Source organism: Channa argus, chromosome 2 (assembly GCF_033026475.1).
Source record: "Channa argus isolate prfri chromosome 2, Channa argus male v1.0, whole genome shotgun sequence".
Lineage (NCBI taxonomy): Eukaryota > Metazoa > Chordata > Actinopteri > Anabantiformes > Channidae > Channa > Channa argus.
The window spans coordinates 21,989,641-22,015,335 of NC_090198.1; the positions used below are offsets into that span (position 1 = coordinate 21,989,641).

The 25,695-nt window shown below is 38.5% G+C and overlaps 1 protein-coding gene across 5 annotated transcripts in view; it reads left to right on the top strand.

Moving 5' to 3' along the window:
• Window positions 1–25,695, top strand: part of tub (TUB bipartite transcription factor) — a 40,564-nt gene that overhangs the window by 10,532 nt on the left and 4,337 nt on the right. Inside the window, exons 1-9 of one of the 5 annotated variants that reach the window (XM_067496425.1) lie at window positions 9,749–10,168; window positions 17,405–17,456; window positions 19,203–19,347; window positions 20,128–20,265; window positions 21,292–21,447; window positions 22,554–22,675; window positions 23,513–23,704; window positions 23,930–24,042; window positions 25,389–25,503. In XM_067496425.1, coding sequence (XP_067352526.1) covers window positions 10,131–10,168; window positions 17,405–17,456; window positions 19,203–19,347; window positions 20,128–20,265; window positions 21,292–21,447; window positions 22,554–22,675; window positions 23,513–23,704; window positions 23,930–24,042; window positions 25,389–25,503 — 1,071 coding nt within the window. In that variant the 5' untranslated portion in view covers window positions 9,749–10,130. Of the gene's footprint in view, window positions 1–9,748; window positions 10,169–17,404; window positions 17,457–19,184; window positions 19,348–20,127; window positions 20,266–21,291; window positions 21,448–22,553; window positions 22,676–23,512; window positions 23,705–23,929; window positions 24,043–25,388; window positions 25,504–25,695 lie in introns of those variants that run through there. The other 4 variants (XM_067496423.1, XM_067496424.1, XM_067496421.1 and 1 more) reach the window with 4 other exon arrangements.

The window sequence follows — 25,695 nt, forward strand, 5'->3', positions numbered from 1 at the left end:
AAGAGAGTAGACACCGCACTTATGCCTCGCTGGGACTGAAACATGCTTCTGTGGGATTATAGTGGGTTCTGCTGCTCCATATTTAATATGTTGATTAATTATGTGGGCATGTTCTGATCATAGTTAGCAAACAAATAACACATGGTGCCTTTTCTATTTGTTTTAGAGCCTCATGAAATTCTGTATAATTTTAAATCTTTAAAATGTATCTCAGTGTTATAAATTAGTTTTCTAAATCTTGCTTCTATAATAATATAATACGATAACATTCTAATATGTTAAGTTTTGTTTTATTCTTGCATTTGTTTTATTCTTGTTTTATTCTTCTATAAAATTCTTTTTTTTTAATCTGCTGGTATTTCATTTGCACTTGCATTGCAGACCAAGTGAGGTCTAACCTTTAGTGAAATGATTTGTGGAGCCTTAGTATTTTTTTCATTTAATCTCTTTTGAGCAAGGCTCAAAGAGAGAATTTCAGTTATTTCACCTTGATCAGTAAGTTCTGGAGCTTTCGTGTTTATTGTAAGTTAGTACAGTACTTGAAGCGCTGGGTAGAGGGTTGTAAAGTGTAGCAGAGCATGGAGAGAGCGAGAGCTGAATGGAGCAGCGTGGATTGATTTTCTGTCTCATGCTACTGCTAACTTAAGGTGTATAGTGTAGCTTTAGGGATACTAACCTTGCAATAGTAAACAGGTGATGAGCAGCCATGGGTGCCAGTCTTGGACCACCTACAGTTCTTATCTCTTAGTATTTATTAATTTGTATGCATTGGTCATTCACAGTGTGTCCAGGTTTTATAAAGATGTCTTGTGAGGATTATTTACCAAAGCCTTTTTGAAAATATTCATATTGAATTGACATGTTTCCTCTGTTTATCAGGAGATACTATAATGTGCAGATCATAATAGTCATAATACTATTAAGCTGGCTTAGTTAATAGCAGGAACAAATTTAAACTTGCAGACAAAACAGGGTGGAGATTGTTTTCATTCTGTCACTGGTTCTCATTCATTTCCAATGATTTGTCCTCCGTTGACTCAGATGGCTGAATATTAAATGAGTTTCTCACTGTATAAATTGAAAACAGAATCCGAAAACACAGAGCAGACTGTTCTAAAATGGCACGGCCAAAGATGTTTCTCACCGTCATTGGGGTGACTTGGTAGGGAAAAGCAAAAGCACGTAGGCCTAGCTATCTGTCAGAATGTTATTTTGAGTGATGATGTTCATGGCTGCTCAAGTACAGTATTTTGCATGTAAGGATGAGCAGGTAATTGTTAAGGAGACACTCTACAGTATGCTTGTGTCAGGCATTCTTCTCTTATGTGCTCACAACACTATAACTGTGGGTTTGTTATTTTTGCCTCAGTCCACCCATATTATATTTTTATTTTCGGGCTTAATTTTATTTAAATGCGATTAAATCATTGCTATAAAATTACATTGACATGGCAAAAACAAGTCCAATTGGCAGGCAATGCTCGGGAACTTCATTACAATATAGGTTGTGTAGTGTTAGTTTAGTTCTTCTATAAAGTGTGTTATGAGTGTCAGTGCATATCCTTCCTTCACTTAAGCTGACAAGATGCTGTTGGGTTTGCGAAGATGGAAACGCCAACTTGTGCTATTATACAGCACCTCCATGTGTCCGTGACTCATCACTACACATTTCTGTCAGCGTTCAGAGAGTCCCCCTGTTGGTAAAGAAAAATATGCACTGCCACTTACTGCAGTAAGTGATGTGACTGCAAACTGCAGCCACAGCGAGTTGGTAATTAATCACTTCTATGGTATTAACAGGTATGGTGCGAGAACATTTGTGTACAGTATGTGAGTTTTTTCTTAAAGCAGATATTAGGCTCAAATAGCCCACCACTGACCATTTTAAAATGATAATTACTCTCTGCTGTTGCCATGGTCACAGGAGCGAACCAGCAGAGGAGTGTGTGTCAGAGGAGGCAGCGTGACATACAGAGAAAGACGTGAGCCACCGCCTCCTCGCAAAGATGTGCACAAAGTGTTGCGCACATACACAGGTGCGACAGTCCCTCTATCTCTGTGCTAGCGTTTTTGGAAATGCAGACATTCATTTGCAGCTGCTCTAAAATCTGTAAAGTGATCGGAGAGCCACAATGACATGTTCAGTTTTATTTTTCTTCGTGAGATGTTTGACTTAAAAGCCAAAGCTGTTTCAGGAACAAGGCCCCGACGGCCAAACTGTGTCATTTAAGGCTACAATCATTTGTTTCTCAGACCTCACTGTCTCTTGCCTTTACCTACAGTGGTTTCCTCATCTTATTTAATGTGATTACAGGGAATTTCCCAAACAGGAGATGATGGCTGTGAGTGTGTGGCAGCACAAAACTAATTTGAGCACTAAAGATAAAACAAAGCAGACAAACATAAGTACTGCATGAGCAGAAACAGCTGAGGAACAGTGAGTCACAAGCACGTAATCCACTATAAATAGAGAGACACACACACTGCTAAGATGAGACTGGCATCTTCTTGTCAGCAAAGTGTGAAATACAATATGCATGTGTCAGTCTTCTTCTTCTTCTTCTTCTTCTTCTTCTTCTTCTTCTTCTTCTTCTTCTTCTTCTTCTTCTTCTTCTTCTTCTTCTTCTTCTTCTTCTTCTTCTTCTTCTTCTTCTTCTTCTTCTTCTTCTTCTCTACATTTATTGGTGGACTGCAACCAATGGGAGTGGTTCACACCGACACCTACTGTATCAGAGTGTGCAAAGTCATGCCAGAATCATGTGCGTGACTGTGTGTAGGACGTAGTTCTTATTCCCTGTTTGACCTCTGAAAAGACAAAACATCCTTTTGATCTTCTTTTTATTGTCCTCTACTACCCATGCTATATCATGAAAAGATTTTCTGAGAACAGATTGTTATCATCAGAAAGCTGCCAGATTATGTGTACACACACACACACACACACACACACATAACACAATATACACCGGTAGTCATCTTATTTTACACTTGCACTGTATCACCCTTGTATACATTACTTCAATGCCTTAATTTTATTATTCTTTACTTGTCTCTTTTTTTCTTATTTCTTTACATTCTTATACTTTTCCTACTTCCTTTCCTACACAAACACATGTATCTGTTTGTCTGCCCACTTACTTGCCTAGCTAACTACTTACTTATTTTTTACCTACCTATTTACTTAATTACTTACCTATTTAGTTACTGTATTTGGATATCAAATATGTTTGGTTTACCATACAAAAGCCTGATTTAGGTTTGAGTCTCACTGAAAGGGAAAACTTCTAAATTCTTTTGGTGAATAATTAAAATGTATCATGTTATGCCAGAGATTTAGGGATTGCAAAAATTGACTCACAATTTTGGTAAAGCAAAATTATCCATCTCACTGTTCACAGTCACAATAACACTAGAATATACTTCTATTTGTTGCAAAGAACAAACGTGATGTGGACAGACATTGTGATCGTAAGGAGTAGTTTAGCTGTCTAAAACTGTGGATGATGACTCATCCGTCAATAATGGGATGTGTGCCTTTTTATTATACTAAGCTGTGGATCTTTGTTTGTTGCCCTTAGATACTAGGTTTCTAAAGGAAAACCTAGCCGTGAACACAGGTTTAGAAACGCTCAAGACATATAGTTTTTGTCCAGGCTGTCATACTATACTAGTATTGATTCTTTTTCTCTGTGTGTTTGTAAAGAAGTACTTATGCATCCATTGTCTAAACCACTTTATCCTGTAAAAAGCCTTGAGGAGACTGGAGTTCTTATCAGCCCATAATTATGCTTCAGTAGGTAGCTCCTAATAGTGTCAGTAGGTTGTTATCTTGCAATAAAAAAGTTACATCAGCTGCGCAGGTTCAGTAGGTTCTTATCGTGTGCCATGATGCGCCTAATCTTTGCTTAACACAGCTCTGCAATCTTCTTATCTTTAGGATGAAAATCTTCAGTTAAAGGTTTAGGGAAATATCCTAATTTATGTTTAAATACACAAACATTTTCTCTCATTTCAAAGTGGGGAAATAAAATGCTCCCTCTTGCATGTTCTCTACACCTGCCTATCCACTTTGTCCCCTCCCTAAGCAAACCTTTTCCCTTTTAAAATGCAGCACAGACAGTCAATTACTAATGCCACTAGATGTCGAGTTTCAATCACAGAAGTGGAGGGTATACTACCTACTCAAGCATAATTATAGGCTGATAACTACTGATAGTGCTCATTGGGTGGAGTCACAAGTCAAATTGGTTGATAACTACCAGTCACCAGTTCACCTCCCTGCATGTCTTTGGATTGTGGATAAAAAAAAAACCCAGTATCTGAGAAGATGCAGACTCCAGCCATAAAAGCTGCAGCAAAGAGCTGGTTTAAACTGAGACCACTCAGATACTGTGCTGCCCAGTACTTGTCTAATATTTTCCAAATACTGCGTGTTATTAAATGCGTGTATTGTATCATTTAGTTTATGATCTGACTGTAATGCCAGCTCATAATTATTTAATGTACAATAATTTGACATTGTTACAGAAAGAGATGTAATGACTATAGGCTAATTTGTGGCCACAATCTCTTGGTAGTCAATTACCAAACTGCTGAAGTTTTAATACATGCCATTTATTTTCTTAAGACATTAGCACAGATTTAACATCTGTATCAATTATCACATTTGTTTAAAAAATAGCTTATCTAATAAGAGGTTGGTATTTACAGCTGCTGGTGGGATACTGTACATACACACACAGAGTGCTGTGGAGGAAGAAGAACTTTTGTGTACTGAAGCAGTCCATCTGGTTCCCTCACTGGGACACTGTTTCATCCAGCGTGACATTTTCTAATCCAAATCATGTTTTATGCATGGCCTCTGTTACACACTGAGAGATAACATACAAGGGATTTATGCTGATACAAGTGCTGTGTATGAGTATGTGTGTTTGTCAGCCGTCAACCTGCTGATTCTTTAGCATGGTTTCGTTTTGAGCCACAGTTTCGATGACTAAAACTAACATTCACAAAGTCTTAGGTCTCATGGCCTTTAGTTTGATATGATGCTAATTAAGGAGTGATCCGTGAAAAATGGAACTCACCACAATTTTTTGTGACCAAAAGACACCACAATGCCCACATTAGGGGGAATCACCAGCAAGCACACGTAAGATTCAATCACTGCTGGACAAAAGCCAATGTTCTCATTCACTTTTCATTCTTTTCATGCATAAGCTCACACACACTCTCTGTCTGTGAAGCTGTGAGATTTACTTTTCACTCACACTCACAATCACACACAGTCTCTCTGTTTCTCCCTCTCTCTCTCTTTCTCCCTCTAAGATTTACAACTCCCCTTAAAATAAAGATGCCACTGTTTGAACAAAATGCCCTCAAAGACTGGCATTTTGGTTTTAGCCACATACAACGGCTCTCAAATAGATTAGTTTAAATGTTTGTATGAAGACCTTTTTATCAAGGTTTTCTTTTTTTTTAAAAAATGATGATATCATCCTCTAAATTGTAGGTGGAGCTGCTCATGTTTGATAGAAAGCTGTTTTTGGTTGAAAGTGGGATTTTCTTTCAGTAGCAATCAGCTTTTATTACACTATTTTTGCAGGTAAATTCAGACTTGTTTCATTGTAAAATATTAAAGTGTCATGGCTTGAAACTCTGGTATGAATTGAACAATTGAACATTTTGTTATTATGACTGAAGCAGACTGTAGGAAGTAGTTTAAATATGCAATTTAATCACAGTTTTAAACATACTTTGAAGCATTTGCAGCTCATACCTTCTATTCAATTTGTGTTTCTGGCCACTTTCCTGAGTGACGGAAGGGAACAATAGCTCGCTTGCCTTTTCAAATTTTTTTCCAATGTACGCAAATCTACAAATCACTTTGTTCAGTGCTGCTTACCTATGCTGATCATGGATTCATCTGCAAATGCAACATTTTTGCATTGTTCTCAAAGCACTTGCAAAAGAAGGGCTTTTGTGTGCACAGTGAAGTGTCTTTGAGCTTCCACATCTTTCGTTTCCAACATCCAGTTGCACTCACTCACAAGATGTTGCACCATCTGATAACAGTGTTGCCCATTCATTCCTGTGATACTCAACAGTTTTGTGGATGCATAATTAAACAGGTGAGGGTTATTAAACACCACCCGTCTTCTCAATCCTGACACAGACAAAGCCTTTTTAGCTTACACCAGCTTATTGGTAACAGCCTCCATTGGCTCACCTCAGTCTATCTGAAGTGCAGCACGCTCGCATGTGTGATGTGATGTAATGTGGATCCAGTCAGTTACTCACTCTTTAGCTGTTTCCCAATTGCCTTCTTCCAAGTCCCTGTTTAATGGCTGTATGCATCATAAGAGTTTGATGTGGCTTCCTCGAGGAGGACAGATCCAGTGCAACTTAAATTCCAAATGCATTGGCAAAGTGGTCATTGTTAACTGTACATTTAAGCAGTTTTTTTCCATTTGTTTTGGTTGTTACCAAAACAAAAAATCACTGTTACAGTAAATGAAATGAAACATTGCGAGGAGTAAATAATACAACCCCCGGCATATATTCCACTGTGTATGCATGTTTGCATTCAGGGCATGTTCTAATTACTTACAGCGTAACAGTAACTCAGCAGTGAGAGGCAATGAGAACAGTCATATATGTACAATATATTAACAATAACGCTCATAAAATGTTTACCAAGTGAGCATCATATGCTGAAATGAAATATCAAATTATTATGTAACTTTAATACCAGTATTTACTCCTGCCATATCAGTTAGGCTATGGATGAAATTGCTGATGAAGAAACAACAAGCCTTCATTTTTGTTTATAGGCTGTGTCCTTTTAAAGGGAAACACTGCTTGGATATGACCATAAATAGTTGCTGTGCATGCAGCCAAACAGAGGCGGAGGAACAGGCAATAGCAGCAGGATATAAATGAACCAAAGTTAGTGTATTTTGTGCCAAAATACAAAAATTGCCTGTTTTTGTTGTACAGAAAAACCTGAAATTTTGAAGGATTTGAAGTCAGAGCTTATGAAACTGTCTGTGACTACAGTATCCCACCAGGCTGTGAGACAATATGATATTTAGATGTTATACAGTATGTGTAATTAAGAAATATACAAAGGTAAATGTCACTTATCAGTTGTCACATGTCCTACATAACTGATCAGGTTTGCTATATTAGCAAAGCTTTGTGCTCTGCAGGTGTGTTTTGCCTACTCTGGTTTAGACGGGCATACAGAAGCCAGAGATCCATTTTCACATCAGTGTGTGGCTTCTGTGCTAGAACCAATTTTATAATTACTGTTACTCCTGGCCTCCTGTTACCAAAGATAAAAAGCCCCTGGGAAAACTGTACAAATTCTGGACTGGAAAAAATCTAATTTGTCAATAGAATCTTATCATTTACTGCATAATGCTGTAATGGATGGAAGGTCTTAAGAGAAAAAAATGGGGATAAAGCAGTCTTTTTGTTGGATCTAGTAGGAGGGAAAATAGTGCATATGTTTGTCTTTTTGAAATCGCATTAAAGGCAGCCTGTCTTCCGATTGTAGTTTTCCCATGACCAAAGTCAAACTTCAAAGTCCACCCTTCAGCATCAAATATTAAGCAGGATGCGGTGCCTACACCTGTTCCCCAGTAGAGTGGCTTGTTCCATTTACTTCCACTTTCATCACAGTAGCTGATATGCAGGCCACACACCATTAACCGCGGAGTGATTTGACTGTTCTACTTATTGACATCTACATTCATCTCACTACCAGTGCTTAGTACAGTAACTTCTGCTTCTAAAAGAGATGAGTGTATGTCCACACCCCCCACATCATATGGTTGTCAAAAAAGATCTGGGCCTTGCTCTAAGGTTTAGACAGAGCTGATGCTGGTGGAGCCACATCCTAAGTTAAACAAGCTACACGTCTCCCTGATAACTGTGCAGTTCTGTTTCTGTGTGACAATGGCAGCAAAAGGGTTTGATGATGCTTTGGCTAATCCTCACAGTGGTTGCACTATAGGATTCAGAAAGATTATCCTCATAAATTGTTTACAAGCACGATATCACAGCCCTTTGGTCAATTCGAGTTTCACCGGAAAAGACCCTTTTCTTCTTGTGTTCTAGAATTACTATTTGATCATTTGCAGAAGAAACAGCAGTGGAGCTGTGTAGGAGGAAAATTTGACTTTACTGCCAACTTCAGTTAAACACAAACTGTTTTCAACATGCTTCTCTGTTTTTAATTTAATTTATTACTATAATGTTTGAGTTTTCTTTTAACAGAGCAGAAAAGCGAGCTTCTTTATTCAAAACGCTTCCAGTAAAGAAGCCACATTTATCAAAGAGTTGATTACTACATTTTCACTTCTCCGCTGTAGTTAGACATTGCTGGTGGTCTGTGACATTGTGGGTGAAACACTTTGTGACAGATCGATCTGTTTGCACTTTTATGAAAGCAGTTTTATTTTACTGTCTGTTTTGTAAACACTTTTTCTTTTTGAGCCAAAATGAAACACCTTTGTGACCTGACATTTTCAAAAAGGCCATACCATTAGAGAATGCAATCAATGTTTCATTATGTTTCCAGTGAAGCAGTTGTGGTAGGTGCTGTCACCTCTAGAGGAGAATAAAATCAAGCTCTTGCCACATTTCATGTGTGTATATTTTTGGATGTAACATCCAGTGTATGGGCCATTTTACCTGAAGAAAGGAATGTGATGGTTTGGTCAGTTTCATTTCAGTTTGACTCTTCCTTCCTTAAATACCAATGTATGCACTGCTAAAGGCTATTTTACAGCTTCTCATGTAACACAGTGTGTCTAATAATAAAAGTTCCATCCTTGGAATAATGAGCTTGGAAGACCCAAAATATCACAAATGCCTCTGCAAAAATAAGCATGGTGTTAATAGTTACGTGGTAGGCTGAAAGTCCAAATTCGATGTGAATTGGTGCAACACATGGATGATGGATGATGCAAGGTTTTCCCTGAGGCTGTTTTGCAGGGAGTCAGTAGATATTCTATACTCACAATGATTTTTAGGATTATTTTAAGATGATTGCGCTTTCTTAAAATCAAGCTTCACACACCTAAAACTTAAAACTTAAATATTTGTATGTTGATGGAGTTGACATGCATCACTCCCTACTAAAGCAGCAGTTTAGTCTATGGATGGACTATAGATGGACTCCTGATTAACCCTGGGAGCACAGTGAGTGATGTGTGTTTGTGTGGTGAAAGTAGGGGGCGGCAGACCGAGGGCGGAAGCAGATGTGTGTGTGAGAGAGGTTCAGAGCTGTGGCACTATCACAGGGTGCCTTTGTCTGGCCATGGAGTGTTGAATTAAAGGCTGTTAACACTAGTCTGCGCAGTCATATGCTAATGCCTCTTGCTCTGAGAGAATAAATAAATTAATGGTCCAGAAAACACATCTGATTTCCTGCTCTGCATGCCACGTACAGCAAAGGCAGTGTGCAAGAAAGATGCATAAAGTGTCAGGGAGAGGGAGGGAGACAGTGAGAGTGGTTGCCTTAGAGAGAGGGGGTGGCACTGTACAGAAATAGCGTACAGAGAACATCAAAGAGCCAAGACAATAACAAATTTTTTCCTTTTTTTTGGTAAAGGCTTTGCACTCGATGCTGCTGTAGGTGATGCCACACGAGAGATAACGAGAGATAGATTGGGTGGGGGTGCAGAGAGTGAGATTTGGACAGAGAACAAGTGAGGGAGGGGGGATTTAAAGGGCAAGAAACGGAGGGAGGTTTAGATAGAGCCTACAGAGAGAGTGAGGGAAGAGAGCCAGCGCAGAGCAGGAGAAGAGGCGGTAAATGGGAGAAGAGAAGTGGAGGCATTGACTGGAAGTGTACACATGGAAGAGAAAAAACGACTATTTCATGTGCTCTGTGTGCATGACTGAGGAGTGCAGCTGTCTGTCTGGATTGTTAGTCATCTGCTGCCCCACGGAGAGAGGACACACGAAGAAACACAGGCAGGCTGTGGATGTAGGCTTGTGTGCAGAGGATGAACAAGCGATGTGGGCTCGCTGGATGTGATCACTGTCCTCAGACCCCGTAGCCACTGGTGCTGTTGCAGGCCTCACAGTTGGGCAGCAGCAGTCAGAGTGATTGATACACAATGAGCTCCAAGCACTCTTCCGACTGGATTCCCTACAGGTACTGTACCACATTCCTGAGAACACAGGAAAGGGCACGGTGTTCATCTTTTGAAGCGGAGAGTGCGTGTGTGTGTCTGTTGTGTGAGTGTCTGATGAGAAGATAAGACTGATATTGGCAACACTGAATGGGCACAATGTAAGCAAACACTTTATATATTTATACAAAATAGTTCTTAGACATAATACACTTATATTTGCTACTGTAAACATATTTTTTGAAAAACATTTGCTTGTATTTATGCTTTAGAGCTTTTTAAGAAATTCCCCAAGAAGAATATATTAATGCAAAAGTGAAATCCCTCAGCATGTCTATAATCGAATCGATTGTTCACAAAATAAGTAAGTAGGTTGATTCTGAGCTGAAGAAGTTTTATGTTTGGGTTATTTGACCTCTCTGGCATTTTTGGCAGGCATCAAAAATATCATCGAAAGTAATACAGTAACAATAGTTGGAAATTATCCCTTGAAGTGTGGTGTTTGAGTAGCAGAGTGCCCCACAAAGTTACTGTATTGAATATAACAGTGGTGGTGTCAGAAAACCATATTTACACTAGTCATAGCACTACATTCACATGGTGATTGTCCAGGGGATTTTGATTGTTTCCCATTGGTGGATACAGAATTGAAAACTCTCATTTTTAGGTTGATTTGTAAATAATGTCATGTCTGATCCATATTTATATGACTGATTAGCCTGAGACTCACACCAGGGCTGAGTTAGTTGACGTCTATATGCAGAACATTATTGATGATGACACGGACAAATCCTGTTTGCTTTCAGTGAATCCTCTTCTCTGAGAGCATTTGTGTAGTGTGTTCCTGCACTTGACAGTATACTTGGATGTGCGTATACTACCATGACTCATTCCATGAAGCTGCCATGAAAAATGCATGGGCTTCTCTTTGGGTTAGACAGCTCTTTCGTTTCATTAGAGATCTCATTTTACAGTAATAAAACCCAATGAAGGAAATGCATTTGAGAAACATACACATCCACTAGGAAGCAGCAGTTGTATTGTGGATCTTCTCAGTAACGGAGCAAATACGAATCTGTAGTTTCTTTTTTTTTTTTGTCTCAACAACGACGCAATATTGTGAGCTCTTACCAAAAGAAATTGTGAAATTGGTGTATTTGCATTTTTTAAGTTTCATTTTCTCAAACGATCTCAACAGAGGTCATCACAGTGGGGGAATTAGATTAGATCTTTTCTTTACTTTACTTTCAAGGTCAGTTTAACCCTGAGCAGTGTTCATCAGAGTCATTTGCTGAGGATCAAATTTCATGCATTGCACCACGTAAATCACAATTAAACAGACTTTTGTGTGAATTTTTGATTGGCCTCCGGTACCAATTTCAGCTGCAAAAGCATCAGCCAATGACTATTAGGCATATAAAACCTGTAAAGTAGGAGTCCCAGCAACTAAAAACTTTTAAATAAAACCCTTTCCCACAGTGCCAAATTCACTTGGCTGAGTCAATGGAAAATCCTCTACTTTGGTGCTCAAATTGACACTGTAGAACAAATTTAGTTTCCTTTTTCAAAAATTTAAAAAAGGTGGTATTGATGTTGTGCTTATAAGAGGAGATTGGATGATTTTAACCAGCATTTTGCTCAACCTTGTGCATGAAGGGACAGTTTGCCATCAATTGTGACAGCACAACTAAAATTTAACCTCCAAGTTCTGGCCATAAAATGAGTTTCATCTTTTATATTGGAAGTAATTTTAATGTACAAACATATTTTAAACCAAAAATTTGCATAGATGAATCAAATCAGGATATTTGCCTCAAAACACGTTTTACAGAAGAAAGGTTTGCACGTACAATGTATTTTTTTCTTTGTTCACTTGATGAAGTCTTTCTTCTTTCTATTTGATGTTTTTTAGTTTCCTTGTGTGTTTAGAAAACCTTTTGACAACAAGTCAGTAGCAATGTGTTGTAAGTTTTTTACATTTCAAGGTGTCTCTTCTTAAGTAAGTTTCAATCTAAACATTCATTATTTATTTTATTTTTTATTATTATTTTTTTCTGTCCTTTCGGCACATCCTGTGAGTTCAGGGTCGCCACAGTGGTCAATGTCCGCATGTTGATTTGGCACAGTTTATTTTTTACGCCGGATGCCCTTTCTGACGCAACCCTCCCCAATTTCTACCGGGCTTGGACCGGCACTGCACAGCTGGACACGGGAATGGGCTGTTAAGGGTTCATTGTATTAATATTATTATTATTATCAACACCATCACCATAAAAGTGACCAGAGATTCTCAACAATCATGAGCTTTTTGACATCCAGTGGAACAGCTCTGTTTGTGTCATTATCTTCCTGTCTGACACCTATTCACATAGTTGATTACTCTGATTGCAGTCATGAAGGGCTTTATTGGTCTGCATCTCTGACAGAGTGGGAGGTGAATACTTTTTTATTACGTGTGTGGAACTTTTTTGTCAAACTAGAGCCTGTAGTGGAGAGATACAGGTAGAACGAATATTTATTGACTGATCTCAAATGTTGTAGCTGAAGCGCAGACAATAGCAGCAATAGGAAAGTGTGTGGAAACCAAAATAAATATGGCACATTGGCTATTATGGAAGCTAACATCTAAAATTGTTTGTAAAAGTAAGAACATGTAAAAATAAAAAAGAAACTTCTATCCATTCATTATCTGTAACCGCTTATCCTGTGTAGGGTCACGGGGGGGCTTGAGCCTTATCAGCTCTCATAGGGCAGTGTGCACCCTGGACAGGTGTCCACTGTATCTCAGGGCCAACACAGACTGACACTCACATTCAAACCTATTGGCGATATGGAGCCATCAATTAACCTAACATGAATGTCTTTGGGTTTTGGGATTACGGTCAGTCAGGGCTGTGAACGCGCAACCTTCTAGCTGTGAGGTGGCACCACTCCCCCTCCGTGCTGCCCAAAATGAAACATTATAACTCAAATATAAAACTGGAAATTGAAATTGTGCTTTTGCACAGTCCTGCAACTACTTGCAGCCAAATTGATTACTCAAACTAACCTGCAGTATAAGCATTTATCATTTGAATGTCACATTGTTTAAGCATCTTCTGGAAGTTTGGTGCAACATGGCTTTAAAACATACACAGAAAACCAGAAAACAATGCAATATAAAATAACAGAAGCGTGCATTTATGAAGAACATCCAGAAAAATCTTTAGCTTCCTGTAAAGTGATCACAATAAACAAAATGCAATCCCTTAAGTGAAAGAATTGGGATTATCAGCGTTAGGAACAACTTTGCTCACAATAAAACTAAAGAATTCAGTCACAGTTAAGATCCCCGGAAAAACAACATTTTCTCATTAAACAGGCATTAGCAGACATGGCTTACTCTCCATCTTTCATCCTTCTCTCTTCTGCTTTAGCTCGTTTTTTTTTTTTCTCCAAATCGTGTGGAGGAAACCTCTCACTGCCCTTTTAATTAGAAACCGTTGAGTTCTCTCGGGGGTCTCAGAAATGCCCGTCCACACTGAGGGAACAATCAGCAAGTCTGTTGCTAGTGATTAACAACTCTGGCGGTGAAAAGAGAGGTCTGGATGCAAAGTGGAAGAGCGACCAGCCAATCACTGTTGCTGGAAAAATATCCTGTTGTTTTGTTAATGAGTGATTAATCTTTTCACCTTTAGTAAATGCAGCCTCAGCCTCTCTGATTCTTGGAGAGCAGAGCAAAAGGCAGCACAGTGGGAGCGACAAGAACATTCTGGTAGAGTTTGATCCTCCGCAGCAGCAGATACATGAGATTCACCAATGCTTGATGGTTTTTAGTACAAGTAGAGTGTGTACTCTCAAAAACTTGGCATTCAAAACCTGGCTTATGCTTAACCCAGAAAAAGTGACTTTGTTCAATAGCAATAAGACAAATGGTCTCATGTGGCCATGGAGTTTGCTGTTGGCAGCATGGAGACAATGTCTAACAATGTTACTGAGAAAGACTGGCATCTGTCAAATTAAAATACATTCATAATTGGATTTGTTGTCTTTGCCTGATCTGTAGCTGTTTACACTAGATGGGTTGCATGTCTTTTTCCATGCACATAGACACAGACAATGAACGAATAAACTCCCAAGCAGCACATCACAGATGTACTGAGGGTAATTTTGAATTTAAACATGTTCAGTCAGGAGAAGCTGGAAGATTCAGGGTTCAGTTAATAACAAGCTTTGAGCTTGTTATTAAAACTGTAAAACAATTTTGTAGCTTTATTAATTCACTAGAAGAATAAAAATTTAAACTTTGATCCATCCTTTAAGTTATTTAACTTTTTGAAAAAACAAAATATTTGAATTTCTCATTTTATCTTAGAATAATTTGGGGTTTTATGAATGTTGGTCAGACAAAGCAAACCATTACTCTCTAATAGGCTCTGGTATATTATTGTCATTTCCCTTCTTTTAGTGCCAATTGTGAAATGGTGACTAAATAAATTAGTTGTAGCAGTTAGTTGTTAAAATGTCTGTTTGTCTATGCTCAGATTAAGAATGCAGCAATGGAAAATGAACACTAAATTCATGAGCCTTTGTCTGCAGATTTCTTTACCAGGGTAATTAAAACCTGGCACCATTGTGCAGAAGAGAAACATTTAGACTTCTTCAGCACTGCTTGTGCTACTCTGACCTTTAGACATTTGCTTAGTCCAGTGGCAATATGTCAGTGAGCAGGGCGCCACCAAATCTAATCATTTTGAAGTCAATACTGGTGTTCTTGTAGACAAAGACTTTACCCAGTTATGTTAGAACATTCTGCTCAGTAAAGCAAACTCAGAAAAAAAAACCTTTTAACAGACTGAAAGCAGACATTTTATTGATGTTACTCAATGCAATTAATTGTGCACTGTGCTGCTGGGACAAGATGGTATTCTTGCAGTGAATTTTCCTTTTTACTCTTCCATTTGATTTGAATTGCATCACTTTTAATATTTGCTTCAGGGACACATAAATGGGTTTGAGAGACTTATAAATCTACTGTACAGTCCCAATAACAACTGATAACAGCCACTGAATAGTGTGATATTCTGAAAAGTACACCTTAACTAGTAACAGTGACTAGTTTGTGATGATGGAGAAGTCATGTCAAATTATTTATAGAACTCCTTTAGAAACAACTGCTGAAAGTGCAAATTGATCATGAGAAAAAAATCTAAACCAAAAAGAGTCTGTAATAAAAGCACCCAAAATCCGGATACAATTAGAGCCACATCAGCGCGGCATAAAAAACAAAAACAAACAAGCGGGCGACAGGGTGGTCAGTTATGTCCTCTGTATGTTTTGTCATTATAATGTCATCCTATGGTTCCTTCAGCAATCACACGCAATGTTCCTTCAGCTCTCACACGCTGTCTCTTTAAAAGTGAAAGTGTGTAGAACAGCTGCAGCTCAGTTGAATTGTGATGAGACAGTAATAATAAGCAACAAAGGTGTCAGCAACCTTGACCCAAGTGTCAGGTAGACAACAGTGAGACAAATAGAAAGGGAAATCCTGAGCATATGGACAACAGAGAGGTGAATACGGCAGCAGGAGGTTTTTGACATGTTTCTGTAGTATTTAAATATTTTTTCCACTAACCATTGCTTTAATTAAGCCTTCACTGATTTTGAACTTATTTCTTTTGGTTCTAGTTTGAGTAGTAACTGTACATTTATGCCATTAAACTTCCCTTTGACTTCCCTACATTAAAATATCTCTCTACTTCTAGCTGAAAAGGCCTCCAGATGACATCACTTGGAGGAACCGTCAGTTCATATTATGTGATGTATGGAGTTTGTAATCATGGTCAACCTGCTTTTCCAGAGCTCCTCCAGAGGACATTGTCTGAACTCCTAATGATGAAAAACTCCTCTGGGTGATGTCATCTGGAGGAATTTTTCAGCTAGAAGCAGAGAAATATTTTAATATAGAAACTTAAGAGAGACGTTTAAAAACATTAATGTACATTTGCACCCAAAACTAAAGCCATAGAAAGTAAGTTGAAAATCAATGAGGTCACCCCCAGAGCATGGGTCATGTGGCCAAACAGAAATTGTACCAATGTTTTTTTGTTTTGTTTTTTTGCTGTAGTATTTCTCAGTCTGCGTTGACATATTACAGTTTAGGACTGCAATACCTTCTGATTCCATTTGTAGAATTTCACTTTAAAAGCTTGTTTTAAAGCTGCACAATAAACTTCCATAGTAGTGGAATAAAAAAGTTTGCTTAAAATAAGCTAAATCTAACAAAATTGCATCCTAAAAATAGATTATGAGGTGTGCAGGATAAAAAGTGTCTGAGTGAAAGGACATGTCTGTTTAGTAGAAAGGACATGGTTCCCAACTCTCCTTCATTCTCACTATTGATCTTTGTGATCAGCTTCATACTATTATGTTTTTGTTTCTGGGGACTATACATTTAGTATTAAGTGATGCCACTGATTCTGTTTCTATTTTCTGTTGGTTGGCAGTTTCTATCTGATTGGAGGTTTTATGTGATACAGATGGTAAAGGCCCTTGAGATAAACTTGTGATACAAGCTCCACAAAAAAGAAAAAAAAGTGGTTTAATTTGATTTGAAGCCCACTGACAGATATGTAAGCGCCCTCCTGGGCCACATTGTTGAAGGAGAGCTTTTTAGGGGCAGTATCCATCAAAGTAGACACCCTGCTGTGACTGCTGCATTTTTTACTGGTAGACTTCTAAGGCCTTGTTGAAATGGTATGTACACCTTGTACTGTGTGTATTACTATTACATTCTATATTCTTGTCTGTCATGTTGATTTCTTTAGAGATTATTTCATTTAAATTATATATCATTAGTGATTTTTAGAATCTGAACACTTGTAGATTGACTGGTTGCACTGGATGAATGAGTTTGCACCATGTAAATACAAAAACAAACAGGACAAAATAATATTACTTAATGCTTTGTATTCCTACACTGTTTCAGCATTATTTTTCTAAGATGATTTTAAGATTTGCAGTGTGTTGAGGACTGAATAAAAAATGTCTCACAGCACAAACAAATGGACCAGTTTCCTAAGTCCATATCATGCTTGATTTACAGGCACTGAAGCTAAAATAGAGTCAGATGCTGTTAGCCCATAACCTTTCATCACATTTCAGAATAACAAGGGAATTAAAGCACATTTGAAAATGTCATTAATAAATCATGAGCATCATAAACAGCCAAGATGCTCCTGTCAGCATTGTAACACCCTTCCTTCCCCTTTTCTTTGCAGCACTTTAGATGATGAGGGCACCAACCTCCGACAGCAGAAGCTGGACAGACAGGTAAGCCTTTGCTGTGCTCCCTGAGGTTCTGATAACAGGGGAGCACACAGGGAACACTAATTATAAAAGGGCAGTTTTATCTTGGCACAATTGTCCACTGGTGCATCATGGGGCCCCACAAATGGAAAGCAAGGACTTGTTTTTTTCTCTGTATATGAACAGTAAATAAGTTACACGTTCACACACAAAAAAGCAAAGTAGTATTAAGCTAAATATTTTAAATATTTTAAAATATTATGTGTTTTTTTTTAAAGACTACAGACTCCTTCAGTCAAACTGCAGTTTGGCAGCTTCACACTGTTAAGTGATTGTGCTGTTGTCACAGTTTGTTGTGAACAAAGTCAACAAACAAAGTCCGTTTGCAGTTCAATCATTTTCAGATATTTTCTGTGCATAGTGAAACCTGCTATTTCGGATGTCAAGCTCTTTTTTTCGCGCTGAATAATGTGAGCGAAGCTGCATACAGGGAACATCCATGTTCTCACGTTTTGTAAGGCTCCTGCAGTTTAATCGATCCATGGGAGGACCTTACAGATGATCTGTCTCCCATCCACTCGAAATGCATAACATCTTTCCTTGAATAAATGAACACAATTCTTAATTTACTTGCTAACTTATGTAGCTTTAGTCATTTAAACAAAATACAACGAATTATTATTCATTGACAGCCTCATTTATTATATGTTTGGATTAATGTCTGAGCCATGTTTTATTTTTTAATAGTACTCTTCACTCACTGCTTTCTGTTGTTTTTAAAGTGGAATCCTGGGTCAGGTTGTTAAAAGCTTAATTTCAAAGTTTATCATAAATCAAAGCTATAAAAGGGCCACTTCCTTGATTTGTAACTTGCTTCTTATAGTTCTACTTTGGGCAATACATTTAGTAAACTTCTCTTTATCTTTCCTATATTCAGACTCAAAATCTCTAGCTTCCAGCAGCTGAAAAACTAGAAGTAGTTGGAAAAACTCCACATTACCTCATCTGGAGGAGGTTTCCAGTTTAGATCATGTCATCTTGGGGATTTCTAGAGGAATCAGTTCAACCAAGACTACAACCTCTGTGCTAGGAGCATCCAGATAACCCTGTCTGAGCTGAGAAACTTATCCAGATGATGTCATCTGGATGAGATCAACGTACTGTTGTAGCCGTCACTGTATGGCACAGTTATGAGCTTTAAAACGTGATACAGCAGAGCTCCAGTGCACCACAGCCTGAATTCTATATTAATAGAAACCTTTAATATTAGATGAGCTCTGGTTTGAAGGCTTGCATATAGCTGACAGTTGGGCTAGATGAATAGCTACAGCCAGCCTCAGGTCAAAGTGTTTTGGACAGCACACTCTTAAACATCTTCATGTTCTTCTCCTGGCTCCATCCGAGACTGTGTGTTATTTTCGTTATTTTTCAAACCGTAACTCTAACGCACCACCTACACTATGAATATGCCTCCTGAACATAATCCACACAAATACACAGTTACAGTGATTTTAAGCAATCAGTAGCTAATTTATTATATTTCTGTAAAAAAATTGTATATTATAGCGTGCAGTAGTCTCTTGACCAAATCTCTGTTTGGTAACTGTCACAGTGACACTATTTACATTTTTAAATGTTCATTTTTTGCTTATAATGATGTATGCAAAATTGTCTTAAATTTGCTGAAAATGTGCTTTGTCTTTCTATCTGGGTGTCTTTGTGTGTATGTACACGGTTGTATAACCTTAACAGCGAGCGCTTCTTGAACAGAAGCAGAAGAAGAAGAGGCAGGAGCCTCTGATGGTCCAGTCTAATGTTGATGGGAGATCTCGCACTCGTCGTACTAAACAGAGCGAGGAACAGGCTCCGCTTGTGGAATCCTACCTCAGCAGCAACAGCAGCACCATCTACCATGGTAAGTACAGTACGACTGGTTTTCCTCTGGGACTCAAACAGAGGGTTCACAAAACCAGGATTGAACAAATAAAAATGTCACACTGCTTGTTTGATTAGCCTCTCATATTTACAGGAAGCATTTGTTCTTAAGCTGAGTAAGAAAAAATTAGATTTTACATACATGTACATACATTTAATATATTTGAAATAAGAGCCCATGCAGACAGTGCAGCATACTGTGCCATCTCTGGCTGGTGCTCTGCTGCAAAGAGCAGAAACACGATTGGGATTGATGAGCTTGTCTTCTCTACATACAGAGACCAGAGCAGAGCATCTAATCCCCAGTTTTGGCCAGTTTCTGGGCTCAAGGCCCTGAACTGTCGCATTTCCTGCAGACTAAAAAGAAAACATATTGACAAAATGCCAGCACAGGCTAATCTAATACCCTGATGGATGAAGAAGGGGATTAATAGACAAGTACTTATATAATCTATATTTCATTTTAAATAAATTTGTTATACTGATTATCTTTCTATACAAATACATTTAAAATCTGCATTTTATGTGGTATCACATGTGTAATACATACTTTAAGATTTTGTATGTATGAGAAAATGATCATGTGATTCACACTTGTAAACAAACACTTTTACCAAGTTAGAACTACAAGAAAGACAGTTTTTTGGCCTTTGTCAGTGTAAAAATAATCTTTGCTCTTCCTCTTTTAGATATATCCCCATTTCTGTCTATTTTCTCTGATAACTGTGCATGCGCTGGTCATCTCCATTCATGTGTTTAGTGCAGGAAGCTGAACAGGAGGAGGTGAAGGTTGTAGCGGACACACAGCCGCCTCGCTCAGCCAAAAAGGGCAAAGCATCGGCCAGCTCCACACCACAAACAGGCAGCGACAAGAAGGAAAGGAAGGGGAAGCACAAAGGTCAGCCTGCCAGTATTAAGACAAATGGGTAGTCAGACACAATGAAGGGTATGACTAAAATGAATGGACAGGCATGCTGGAAAAAAACAGACTGACTGACTAGGCGATGAGGTCAGAGAAGGTAAAAAAACATAAAACATAATGTATTTAAAATTAGGATATTGTGCCTAAATATGTTTGCACACACTGGAAGTAATGGAAAGCAGTCTGTGGTACCAAAGCAAAGACGCAAAATCTTTATTATTCAGCAGCTGCAACTGTGAATCCGAGCCCTCTTTGCAGTCCTCAGATAACGGCTCCTCTGCTGATTTTTCAAGCTACATCTGGCAGCAAACACAGCCAGAAAAGCTGCCTCTTAGCCACCGCTGAAGTGCCAAGCTTGTCACAGCTCAACTGTCTATGATGATGATGTATGACAGTCTGAGCACCATCACCCTGCTGAAACAACATAAGTGGACATACAAATGAGTCTTTAGATGAAATAGGGAAAACAGTGCATTGAAATTGTATATTCCAGTAAGTCCAGAACTCTTTCATAGTTTTCCTTTGCTTTAGATCAGTCACAGAATTTTACTGTAGTACAATTTCAAGAAACCATAATAATTATTGAATAATAACGACTCAGCATTGTTGTAGATGCTTCTTATACATAGTTTGGTTACACACGTCTCATTTCTCACATTAGAGATGTTTGTCTTCTGATTGAGTCATGCAGTAGATACAAATCTTTCAAATGACTTTGTCCCAGAAAAAAATAAAACAGTTAATTAGACTGTGGGGGTGAAATATTAATGGGGCCACACATCACTAAACTCCCCAATGACAGACCTGTTTAACACTTTGATTCTTTCAAGCACAAAAAACATCTTTGCACTCACTGAAAACATTAGCTGTGTTCGTAAAACACTAGATTCCTTCATACACTTTTCATTTGCCGGGAGTTATTCACTTTAAATATTTTACACTAACATGAGATGCTGCTTATTGAACTGACGGCGTTTGTTTGTATGTTTGATTGTGGCTCAGCAGCAATCGAAGGCCAGGCTTCCCAGCAGGATGATGGTCAAATCCAGATCCTGACAGTGGGTCACCACAGCGCAGAGGAGGGTGAGGGAGAGCCGATCATGAGCTGCACTCAGTCACAGAGTAAACAGGATCTGCGCATCACCATGCTTAAGAAAGGTACAGTACAGTGTAAAGGAAGGTTCTGGAAGGAAGTGCATCTGCAACAGCACAGCCATGAGTCCATGTTTACACCCACCACACTATGGTCGAGTGCTGTGGTATGTTGGTAGGAGGGTGAAACTGGAAACTGCAAATAGAAAATCCATTTTTGGACTATGTGTCTGTATGATAATGCTGACGCATTAGAGCACACTGTGGGGATTTGTGACAGACAATTTGTCTGTCAAAACAAATCACGGGTTTTTATGACTTAGATATTTAGGGAAAAAATATAGATACTGAGGATTAAGATGACATGCTGCTCTATATAGCAAATAAAAAGTGAATGAGGCGGCGTGATGACTCAGGGAGTAAAGCATTAGGCTGGAATACAGAAGTCTCAACCCATGTACCAGCTTTTGCCCTTGAGAGAGCGACTCACTTCTAGCTCCCCAGGGAGATGCCTGTGGCTGCCAACTGCTCCCCCAGGAGGATGGGTTAAAGGCCAAATTTAATTTTATTATGTAAATATATATGTACTCAATGACAGCAATGAATATTTAATCTTAGAAAGAAATTGATCATTAGATTTTCAACTTAAATACGTTTAAATGTACAATGACAGTTTGTCTACTCTTGTCTACTCATGTATTTTCTGGATATATATATATATATATATATATATATATATGGAAACAATGTAAATACTTTCCAACAACTAAACACAAGATGAGCCGACTTTGTTCCTTTGCAGATTCCCAGATTTCCAAAGTAGTTGAAACAACAACAGCGTCAAGTGGATCACGTTGTAATGATGTCTAGTCACGGTGTTGCTGTGCACCAAATAATCAACATTATATCCCAGCAACATGAATGACTGGCATCATTGTTCAACCTCTGTTTTTGTTTGAAAGCCACTTTTATTACTACAGTACATATGCAAATAGACCTCCTGTAATACAATGCTGCATGTACTGTTGATGACAGCAAGAAACAAACAGGTCTGCAGAAGCAAAGAGCAATAATATGTAACTTTTGAAGACGCAGGAAAGTGTTCCTATTGGAAGCTATGTTTTTGTTCAAAGAAGGAACATTCTTTAACAGTTTCCTTCCTTCCTTTCTAGGCATATCCAGCAGTATGAATTTTGATGAAGAAGAGGATGATGAAGATGAAATTAGCTCCAGTTCCTCACAGCTCAACAGCAACACAAGACCAGGTTCAGCCACTAGCAAGAAGTCCTGCAAGGTAAAGTGAAGCTCGCAGCACACATTTTTACTCCCTGCATGATGTGTCTTTATCTTGCCCAGCAACCAGTGCCTTTTGCCACTGAATAACAAACGGGAATGAATGTCGATTCAATTTTGTTGCTCAGCTGGACCCTATTCAAAGCTGTTTCACAGCTCCTTACAATAACCATTATCCTTTAATGTGACAAATACTGGAGTTGCCTTTTGGCCTTTTTTCCTCTATAAAGCATACTGGAATTATTTTGAGCCTTGTTGTTTTGGGGCCGGCCATCTGTTAATTTGCTATACAAATGTCGTCTCAAAGTCGTGTGTTTGGTTATTTTAAAGGGTGGATGACACTGCATGCAGGTGGGGAAACAATAATCTCATAGAGACACCTTGTTTATCTCTAGGGGATTAAAAGGGAATAAACATGTTTTTTAGTTAGATGATCTACACCTGAGGCATTGAGCCTTGCATAAAGGCTCAGGTGTTTTCATTAACGTGCAATTTATACGTATATAGAATTAGTATTTTGATGTGTTTTTCTTGTCATATTTCCCACTGTGTGAAGACAGCTGGCTTTAGATGTGTAGGTTTTATTTTAATCCATGTGGCATTGTACTATACGATAAACATAATTTCTCTTTTCTCCTTATTCCACTCTAAACTTTCCCTTCAGTCATCTCCATCTTCTGTCTCTACACTAGGTCCTTTTTTTTTTTAAGACAGTGTGCTCATTCTCAGTCCCCGTGGATTACTCATTACTCAGTTTTAATGAAAGTCAACTCTAATGCATCACTCGCCAATTTGTCATCTCATGACGGTTCTTGTTCGGGGCGCTTCTCTCCTGTAGGAGGTGGCCTCAGCCCCCACTCCACCGGTCAGTGAACCTGCCATTGATGTAGATGACCTTGAAGAGTTTTCTTTGCGACCTGCACCCCAGGGAGTCAGAGTGAAGTGCAGAATTACCCGAGACAAGAAAGGCATGGACAGAGGCATGTATCCCACCTACTACCTTCACCTGGAGAGAGATGATGGCAAGAAGGTGAGAAGGGGCAGAAACACTCTAAACAACAAATCCTGTACAATGTGGAGCATTTTAACACGGTGACACAGTTTCTACCAGGTGAACCTCCATTTCTTGTAATATATTTACAGACAACCATCTGGTAGTTACAAGCTGTGTGTGTCCAAACAAACTGGCCAATCTTTATGTGTACTGGCAAGTCTCATATTTTACGTCCTTAATTTATGCCCTGGCTTGCCCCAGGTTTTTCTGTTGGCTGGCAGGAAGAGAAAAAAGAGTAAGACATCAAATTACCTCATCTCCACTGATCCCACTGATCTGTCTCGAGGTGGCGAAAGCTTCATCGGTAAACTGAGGTAAGTCCTCAGCAGCATTTGGAAGACAGGAATTTTGTAAAAAATAAAATAAAAAAGCAATTAAGTGCTAATCATAAGTTTTTAACACCATAGGATTTGTTTCAGGACCTGCATGTAGTGTTTATAAAATGTGTAGTAATACATAATGGATATGAATTTAATAACTTTAACATGTTTTGTTCATATTTGTATTGCAAATAACTCAAGAAACATTTGAGGTCTTTAAATGAAAAAAGACTGTATGAGAAAAACATTTAAAATTTGGTTCACAATCAATAAATAAATATACATTTATTTTCTGAGTCTAATGTAATACCCACTCATTGTTAAAATATGTTCTTTATATCTGTGTTTATATCTACATTAGCTATAAATTGTTGTTAGGAAGTGAGTAGTGACATAATCCTTAGAGACAGCGTCAAGGCTGCACCGTGGCTCCATGGAAACTCTTTAGAGGTTTAATCAAATATGGCTTTGTACAGCCTTTAATCTTCAGAGCTAGGCTGACCGTTGCTTGATGCACTGCTCAAACCTTTTATTTAAATGAACACTGACCTTTTATCTAGTGCTTCTCAAGAGTCCCTGAAGGTTCTGGTCTGCATGAGATATGGGGTCTATAAGAGGTATGCAATGAGCTGTTTTAAGCTGTTAAAAGATTTAGATTCAAGATTCAAGCAACTTTACTAATCCCAGAGGGAAATTGCTTGCTTTACTGCAGCTGCTCTCTGCTCCAAAGAAAGGCTACGAAAGAAAGCAAAGAACCACACCAATACATAAACACACCAAAAACATCTTTCATTGAGAACAAAGTGAACAGCTGTGTTGTGCAGTCGGGAAACCAATCGTGATCAATGTGGAACCATGTGACGATGCACAAACATGTAAATCACTACAGTCATCTCCTCGGTTACTGGCTACACTGCTGTGTTGTTATTAGTTAGCAGTCACTCCCTTTATATTAACACAGGTGAGGAATCCAAACATTTAAAATTCATTTTATATCAGGAATAGCTGGTCTATGTTAAGATTATGTGGGCATAAAGCGAGTGGATACAGTCATATCTGATATAATTAGAAAGCTCCATTTTATGGTAATGATAAAACTGCATTCAATGATGATGATAATGGTAATATTGCATTTTTCATTTAATTAATAAGCACTAGCTTGCATAAAAAAGTCACTTCAGATTTGTAGATTTTGCTTCCTGTCATGGTCACCTGATCATCTTTCTACTTGGATGTCAGGCCCTCAACCCAATCTTTCAGTTTTCACGTGCCGTTTCTTTCAACCACACACAGGCCAACAATCAGATTGAATCAGTTTATGTGTTCTGCTTTCTTTGCAGGTCTAACCTCATGGGAACCAAGTTTACTGTGTATGACAGTGGTCTGAACCCTATGAAGAGCACCACCAGCCTCGAAGCCAGCAATCTGCGCCAAGAACTAGCAGCTATTTGCTATGTGAGTGGGTCAAAATACTTTTTATTCCAATGTTGACGTGCTGGTTTACAGTATAGAGACAGACACACATCCATGTTGACCTTCACACCACCTAACTTACCTTTATGTCCGTTGTTTGTTGGGGGTGGGACCAGAGTACTCAAAGAAAACCCTGAACATGCAAACTTCACAGCTTCTCTGTGTGGGTTAGTG